The sequence below is a fragment of the Oncorhynchus nerka genome, linkage group LG27 (genome assembly GCF_034236695.1).
Source record: "Oncorhynchus nerka isolate Pitt River linkage group LG27, Oner_Uvic_2.0, whole genome shotgun sequence".
In the NCBI taxonomy this organism is placed as follows: domain Eukaryota; kingdom Metazoa; phylum Chordata; class Actinopteri; order Salmoniformes; family Salmonidae; genus Oncorhynchus; species Oncorhynchus nerka.
In genome coordinates this window covers 23902082-23910678 of record NC_088422.1, presented here as the reverse complement: position 1 = coordinate 23910678, position 8597 = coordinate 23902082, and the positions used below count along the sequence as shown (strand labels likewise).

The following is an 8597-nucleotide window of genomic DNA, read 5'->3' as shown; positions in this document are numbered from 1 at the left end:
CCACTTGGTGGCACCAGCCACTAGGCATATTTGTATTTTAGGCCTCGGGAAAGCTTTATCAATTACAGGTGGATTCCCTGTCAATTAATTTCAAATGTGCTAGCTTGACTCTTTACCAAAGCGAACTTATTTCACATGATCATCATCATTAATTTAAATGATTGCGCATGGCAGTCCACTATAATTTTTTTTGACAGAATGTCCCGCGCCACGACTGATGCTATAAAACTCACGTAGCACTGACGTCATGACAGGTGCATAGTGTTGTGAGTGGACAATTGATGGAAAGCGACCACGCGTGAATAAATGTTATTAAATATAGCCGGAGTACAGATAAATTATAAGTAGTCGATGTTGTCTTCCATTGGGTTCTTCGCTGAAATAGACTGTCCATTTTTCAGACGTGACCACTGTAAGCGGCCCCACTGTCTGTACAAGCATGACAAAGACGAGCGAGGAATGTTTGACAACACCCTGTATGGGTCACCGGTAACAGCAGCAGGTCAGTCTGGTTTTATTGTAATTCATTTAATACAAATTCCCCGAAGTATTTTTTTTCTTCAGCTTGCCTTTTAGTTTTGCCATAGTTTTCCAAAAAGGCATACTTGTTAATTGCCACATTACATCCGCAAGTGGAAATGGGCAGTAGCCCATCAATTTGAAACCGGATTACTTATTTTCAAGTCTGCCTATAGCCTAATTGCAGCGCATCAACCTGCCCAGACCATGTTGTAAGGAATTATGCGAGGTGGCTGCATTTAATTATTATTTTTTTTAAATCACTTTGGAAAAATAGTATGGCATGTGTGTAGTAATTTACCTCGTTTGATCTTCTTAATGACATCAGTTTTCTATTTACTTTTTCTCTATGAACAGGTGTTTGGAAAACTCATTCAACTTCCATTAATGGAGTCCCACAGGTCAATGAAGCCAAAGACCCTTGCCTTTTGGAGTTGGAGAGGATCAACAAAGAAATTGAGACTGTTAAGAATGAGGTTGAGAAGGAGCAAAGGAGATTATCTCGTTACCAAACTGTGCAGGTGGACAGTGAAAGAACAGGGTCCAAGAAAGTCTTGATTGCCAAATCTGAAACACCAGGTAAAGATCTGAATGGAAATAGTGTAAAGTCTAAACACAGGCAGTCAACTACAGTCTATTCTCCTGCCCGGAGGAAGTATGTGGTTGACAACTCCAAACCCAGGACTGATTTGGAATACGACCCCTTGTCCAACTTCTCAGCTTCTTTTCGATCTAGTGGTTATTCTGAGTACAAACCAGGTAATGAGCAGAAAGTGAGAAGTGGGCAAGGTGTGAAGAGGACTAGAGAGAATGTTTGTAAGGAGGACCAAACTAAGCCACCTTCTCAAGAGTTCACTGCCTCACCAGCTAGTAGTAACAAGCTAGTTGATGACTCTGAAGAAGAAGAAGAAGGGGTCCTCATCATTGATATTCCACCTCTGGAGAGCGATAGAAAGAAGTGTCGGGCTCAGAAGCCCTGTAAGATCAACACAAACCAATCACAGGAAATCAAAGAGGAAGTCCACCCTGTTTTTGTTCCTACTGTGGCTCATGCTCCACTTAGTATTCCACTTCCTGTGTCCACTCCTTGTCCTGAAGTAGTCGAAGTCCTATCCCCACCTGCAGTGTCTGAGATTGTGAAAGATGATAACCTCAACACTTATGGCCTATCTAGTGTTTCCGCTAGTCGGGGAAATGATGGTGAACCCAGTGCTGAGAGTGTATTCGATGACTTGTCCAAATGCTTGGAAAACCTGAGGAGTGAAAGTGAGAGAATAGTTTGTTACCAAGAGGCTGAAGTCACTGTGGAAAGCAACTGTGTCCCAGAACCTGTGACTCTCAAAATGAGTCTATCATCCTTACAGACACGCCACCATAATGAGCCAGTTAAGACTGATGTCAACATACTGATGGCAGAGCCTGGATTGCTTGAACGTGAGCTTGCCTACAACTGTGTTGAGAACAGTAACCATCTTCAACCCAATGAAGTCTCATATGGACATATATCTTCACTACCTCATAATGTTTTAGTCCCTCCCTCTGTCTCCTCCCCCCATAAACTCCCCATTGAGACCCAGAGAAGTGAGCAGCCAGTAACACAGAGCTCTGCTCAGAGTTACTGGTCACCTGTACAAAGTGTATCATCAGTGCCATGTCTGCAGAAAATACCCAGCCAAACGCCAGGGCTTGATTTCTCCCTGCCTAGTCCAGTTCCGGGAGCAAACTTTGTAGAGCAAGCGGCCACTACTGTGGGTTTCACCCAATGCCAGCTGTTATATGGGCCAACTGCGTCAGGGGCTAATGGAGTAGAATTACAATCTGCTCATTTAGAGCAGCCTACTGTGGAAGCAATGAATGAACACATTGTTATTGATTCAAATTCTGAGGAGCTCGAGTATTCAGAGTTATCTGATAGTGACACAATGGAGGAATGCTATCGTATCTTCATGGAGGAAGCCAACAAGGGTGAAGAGGGTTCGACAGACCAGGCTTGTACACCTGTAAGTGCATGCAAACAGACATTGGGTGGGCTAATTGTACAGTTCAATGGAGATGGGGAGATAGGAAAATGTTGTCATTGTGTGTTTTAGGTAGGAGCTGTGGATGTGGAGACACCAGGGTTAGCAGTGAAACCCAAACCGTTGCCAGGACCCAGGAAGAGGGTGGCCCATGTGTCCAGATATACTGAGGTACACTATTGAAGGCTACAACTCAAGCATATGAATGACTTTAACTGTGAGTCATGAAATTTTACTTATTGTAATTGACTGCCTTCCTGTCCTTCAGCCACCGGTGGGCAAAAGCAAAGCCCAGGTGATCGTTCCTTTCCGTGGAGGAGCCCCCCAGTTGTCCAACCCTTCTAAGATCCAGCAGCTGCAGCAGAGGGCCTCTGTTTTGTCCGCTGCTCTGAAAGGAGGCCAGGCGTTCATCTCCAACTCACAGAGAAAAATGGTGATGCTGCCTTCTCCTGCTCATCAGGCCAGTCATCAGGCCACCCACCATCCAGTTCAATACCTCATTCACCAGCCAACTCACCAAACTACTATGCAAAACTGTAAGAGTCCATAACTTTAACATGTTAATTATACTTTTGTTTGTGTGAGGAATGTACCAACCACTGCAATTTGACATTGTAAATTATAAAGTACAACAGGGTGATGTTGAGGTGAAAATGCACTCCTCCAGTCAGTTGGCATGTATATCCTATTGTACATATTTTTTTGTCTTATGCATCAGAAGATTTCATCTATATTATATGCATCTTATTTCCATCTGTACATGATACTAAGTTATTGGTTCTATATTTTCCCTGCTAGCCTGTGTGAACGTCATACCTGTGGGAACAGCCATCCAGGTGGGCAACAACCTGCACTTCATCCTCCCAGAGGGAAGCTACACTCTGCCCATCACTCCAGCTAATTCTCCAGTCACCCCGGTCCATACCCCGGTCCATACCCCGGTCCATACCCCGGTCCATACCCCGGTCCATACTCCAGTTACACCTGTTCCTGTACAACCTCAGCCTACTGCCTATATCCCTGCTAAGGTGAGTACCAACATAATGTAGAGGTGGAATGAAATGGCTTTAGTGGGTTTCTTTGTATTGACACAGTAGCACATTACTGAGCAGATTATTTTCATTAGTGCTTGCATTCATATCTTTTCTAAAAAACTGTGCATGGCAAGGTCATTTTGTTTTGTTTCTCAAGTAAAAAATCATGACTTTGCTTTTGTCCTCCCAGCCCATTCCTACCAAACGTAAAGCCAAGATGCGTCCTGAGGTCGGCGCCAAAGTCCCACATGACGTACGGCAGCGCTATGTAAACCTGTTTGTAGAGGAATTCCTCAAAACGTCCGTCACTGTACAAGATGCTTTTGAAAAGGTTTGACCCAGGGCAGTCAACATTTCTATTAGCCATGATTATATCAAATGGGAATTGTCATACATGTCGTTGCCATGACCTATTGTTTTATGTTGGAAGCTGTGACAGTGTGATTTATACTTTAGGCTCTTGCTGAGGAGAAGACTGTGTATGATCGCAGCATCAACAAACTCAAGTATCTGAGTGTTGCAGTGAATGCACTGAAGAGGCTGAAGAACCAGAGCTCCGTCTCTGTCAAAGGTGGGAATCTACAGCAACTGAGTGAATATATTCTAAATTGCTTTTTGATTACTTGCAATAGTATTATATTGTTAAATATGTTGTGGTGGGACAGCTGTAAACAAAGGACATTTGGGGCTTCACAACTCAAGTTGAATTGTTGTCTGTTCATTTTCAGCTGGAAATGAAACTAATGTCCAGTTGTCCAAAGGAAATATTCCACTCAATGAAAAAGCACTTTGGGGAAATGGTATCATGCATTCCTCAACACACATTTTCATTAAAGGATAAGATTTTATTCTAAGTTATGCTATGTGTCATATCAAAATCCTGACTGCCTTTCTGACACTTCCATGACTCATTTAGCTTTCCTATTCATTTTCTGCTGAAGGAGATGTTGCATTGTATGACAGTTTGAAGGAGCACATTCTGTCAGAGGAGATATTGACTGAGAATAACTATCCTCTTCAGCACCCAGAGAAATCTGGCAGTGCCATATTGTACCGTGAAGACTCTAAAAAGGGAATCACTGATCGTGAGTACAGTATGACGCACTGCATTGTTCAGGTCTATATTGCTGAGTAATGACCAAACGTAAAAATGTACCTCTTGGAATGTGACATTTGGTCATAAGCATGTATTGCCTGTAGCAAGCATGTAAAATACATCAGTAGGCCAGGGGTATTCAAATCCAACCCTGGAGGTACTGAGAGTACTGTTTCTCTGTTGCTGATAATTAATTGCACCCACCTGCTGTCCCAGTTCTGAATTAGTCCCTGATTAGAGGGGAACAATGAAAGAAAGCATTGGAACTGGCTTCAACGGTTCATATTTTAAATTTAGGCCTGTGGTATGAGTAATTTCCCTAGGACTGGTCTACCTTGGGTATTGTAGTCAACATGGACCTGTTCTTCATGTTCTTTTCATCATTCCCCATGCACTCTTCTTGAATACTCCAGCTTTATAATGTCTTTGCTTTCAGGGCTCTGTTTAACTCCTGAATTGGCAACTTGTGTTTTTGTTTGTTTCTGGGGGGAAAAGCTTTGAAGAGGATTTGCTGTCGTTGTGGGGCCACTTACTCTGTGAACCAAGTGGGAAAGCACACTCGCAAGGAGGAGTGCAACTACCACTATGGGAAAGGAGTTGAGAAGAAGGGTGAGAGGACGTTATGGTATGTTCTAAATGTCTGAATAAAGATATTTAATAACTTGCTATTACTGTACAGTTCCAGGTGGAGTGGAAACACGCTACAGCTGCTGTGAAGGTGTGGCTGGGTGTCCTGGATGCCAAGTCTTCAAGGTAAGAAGATGACTGGTGCATCACACTTATTTTCCTGAAGACCCTTCAAAGATGTCAGGGAACATTTTGTATTGCTCACATATGTCTCCCCCTCAGCTGCATGTCCATGATGCAGTTAGCCTGGATGGCTTTGTCAGTACCCTTCCAAGGCCTGCCTCTGACAAGGGATGCCCGGGTGTGTTCTCAGTCGACTGTGAAATGGTGAGATTCAACAGTCACATTATGGAATTCATAGGCAACATTTTGCATGACATGCCAATTAAGGTTGGGTCAGTGTGTTTTGAATATCAATGTCCACACTGCCACACTAGTGATCTGGTGAAGTTTATTGTATGACTAATACATTTATTTTTCTTCAGTGCTATACCACTCAAGGTCTGGAGCTGGCCAGAGTGACTGTTGTCAACTCCAGTTTGCAGGTCATCTATGACACCTTTGTGAAACCTGATAATGACGTCATTGACTACAACACCAGGTAAGGCCACATAACACTTCATAATTAATATTGAATCTTGACAGACTGCTTTTATTTAATCCAGTATTTTTGACAAGGATGGCATGGAAGTCATTATTGCTCTCTTTTCCTCAGGTTTTCAGGCATCAATGAAGCTGATATGAAAGGAACAAGCTCGTCCATCCGAGACGTTCAGGAGACTCTACTGAGCTTTGTCAGTGCTGAGACTATACTGATCGGCTACGGCTTGGAATCTGACCTCTGTGCACTGAAGGTGAGTTGTGTTGCATTATTTAACTATTTATTAGTGAATGGACACTGATATGGAAAGTCAATATCAGTCTTTTTTTCGATACATCAAATAAAACAACATTACTACGATCCTCTTAGAGCATGCTTTTTTTAGTTCTGACTTGGCCTAATCTGTGTCTGGGAAACTGGCCCATAAAGTTTGTCACCTTGCCTGTCTCAGCTGCTCCATGGCACCGTGGTGGACACCTCTGTGTCGTTCCCCCACCGCCTGGGCCTGCCTCATAAGATGACCCTCCACAACCTGACAGCAGACTACCTCAGGAGGATCATCCAGGAGAGTGGTGGGTCAAACACAAACAAGTCTGGCAGTGGGGAGGATGTCCATCTACTGTGTGTCATTAAAGTTTTTTTTATACTGTCAAACTGATCATGGTGAAATCAGGGAGACATGTTGCATGAATGTTCTTAATGAAAAATATTTCACAATCCCAATTCTGTCCATTCACTACATTTAAAAAAATGTTCTTAGAACACTAATAAAAAGGAACGTTACAGGTGAGAAGAGAAATCTGAGAGAATATTTTGTGTTGCGTAGGAGGCTACAGTCCTAAAACATGTATCCACTAATGTGAGAATCATTCCTGATCCAAGGCTTTCCGATACATGTAAGATATATCCAGGCCTACATTAGTCTTGCAGTAACAGTGTGTATGGCATTGTTCCTGTCTCTTCCAGTGGGTGGCCATGACTCAGCAGAAGATGCTGCTGCCTGTATGGAGCTCATGCTGTGGAAGGTCAAAGAAGATGGCAAAACTAAACGATGGTGATCTGAATAAAACTGGCATCGCCCACCTTCGTTATTCATGAAATCACAGAGATGTATGTTAAAATGTCACTTATTTGTATAAAGGGGAAGTGTTGTTGGCTCATTTCTTCAAATGGTCTGGGTAGGCTTGGAGTGGGAAATTATATTTGTTATGTACATTAGTTTTTTGATGGAATTCATTTTTGTTCATTGTTATGCTTCTCAGTCTCTTATGCCAATGTAATTATTTTTTGGGGATGCACTCAACACTGGGAAAGAATAATATATATTGAAAGTAAAAGCACAGTAAAGAAATCTGTTGTGGGGTATTATTGTTATTATGATCATGTTCGATGGAAATTGCAGCATTATGCTTTCATAGCTGTGTGTGACACCTGAGGAGATTAGTCAAGTCCAACATCCAATAAACTCAATGTGAGCAAGAAACAGGCCCTTCCCCAGTCTATCTACAGTCCTCAACACTTTCAGATGTTATGTGATGATACATAAAACCTCAGTGTCACTGAGGATAAACTATTTCAATAATTATTTAACGCCATTCTTTTGAAAGAACAGGTCCAACTTGTGTAAAGCCTTTCATTTCCTCTACAACCAGGCAATGAACGCAAACGTTAACTAAAATAAATGGAACATACAATATGAGACAAAACATTCTGTTTGGTGGCAATCACTTCTCCCTGATGAGGAAGAAAGTCAAGTAACAATATTGAAATAATATTGCCTGGTGCTGAACCCATAAAAAATTGAATGAACAGAACGGGCAAGGAACCTCTAACCCTGGCAATTTGACTGATAAACTCATTGGTACACTCAATTGCTGCCTGGTATTGTGATGCAATAATTTCCATGGTAATATAGAATGTTCATTCAAATGATTTTTTTTTTTTTTTCACCTTTATTTAACCAGGTAGGCTAGTTGAGAACAGGTTCTCATTTGCAACTGCGACCTGGCCAAGATAAAGCATAGCAGAGTGAACAGACAACACAGAGTTACACATGGAGTAAACAATTAACAAGTCAATAACACAGTAGAGAAAAAAAGGGGAGTCTATATACAATGTGTGCAAAAGGCATGAGGAGGTAGGCGAATAATTACAATATTGCAGATTAACACTGGAGTGATAAATGATCAGATGATCATGTACAGGTAGAGATATTTGTGTGCAAAAGAGCAGAAAAGTAAATAAATAAAAACTGTGGGGATGAGGTAGGTGAAAATGGGTGGGCTATTTACCAATAGATTATGTACAGCTGCAGCGATCGGTTAGCTGCTCAGATAGCTGATGTTTGAAGTTGGGGAGGGAGATAAAAGTCTCCAACTTCAGCGATTTTTGCAATTCGTTCCAGTCACAGGCAGCAGAGTACTGGAACGAAAGGCGGCCGAATGAGGTGTTGGCTTTGGGGATGCTCAATGAGATACACCTGCTGGAGCGCGTGCTACGGATGGGTGTTGCCATCGTGACCAGTGAGCTGAGATAAGGCGGAGCTTTGCCTAGCATGGCCTTGTAGATGACCTGGAGCCAGTGGGTCTGGCGACGAATATGTAGCGAGGGCCAGCCGACTAGAGCATACAAGTCGCAGTGGTGGGTAGTATAAGGTGCTTTAGTGACAAAACGGATGGCATTGTGATAAACTGCATCCAGTT

General features: G+C 42.5%; 1 protein-coding gene across 3 annotated transcripts in view; it reads left to right on the top strand.

Annotated features, from left to right (window-relative positions):
* Window positions 1-7378, top strand: part of zgc:152968 (uncharacterized protein LOC564848 homolog) — a 30823-nt gene extending 23445 nt beyond the window's left edge. For all 3 annotated transcript variants that reach the window (XM_029637395.2, XM_029637397.2, XM_029637396.2), the window contains exons 2-17: window positions 402-502; window positions 877-2519; window positions 2610-2708; window positions 2806-3073; window positions 3336-3565; window positions 3762-3902; window positions 4028-4142; window positions 4300-4371; window positions 4513-4656; window positions 5163-5276; window positions 5347-5420; window positions 5517-5621; window positions 5780-5895; window positions 6010-6148; window positions 6347-6467; window positions 6862-7378. In XM_029637395.2, coding sequence (XP_029493255.2) covers window positions 402-502; window positions 877-2519; window positions 2610-2708; window positions 2806-3073; window positions 3336-3565; window positions 3762-3902; window positions 4028-4142; window positions 4300-4371; window positions 4513-4656; window positions 5163-5276; window positions 5347-5420; window positions 5517-5621; window positions 5780-5895; window positions 6010-6148; window positions 6347-6467; window positions 6862-6953 — 3574 coding nt within the window. In that variant the 3' untranslated portion in view covers window positions 6954-7378. The remainder of the gene's footprint in view (window positions 1-401; window positions 503-876; window positions 2520-2609; window positions 2709-2805; window positions 3074-3335; window positions 3566-3761; window positions 3903-4027; window positions 4143-4299; window positions 4372-4512; window positions 4657-5162; window positions 5277-5346; window positions 5421-5516; window positions 5622-5779; window positions 5896-6009; window positions 6149-6346; window positions 6468-6861) is intronic.
* The last annotated feature ends 1219 nt before the right edge of the window (window positions 7379-8597 follow it).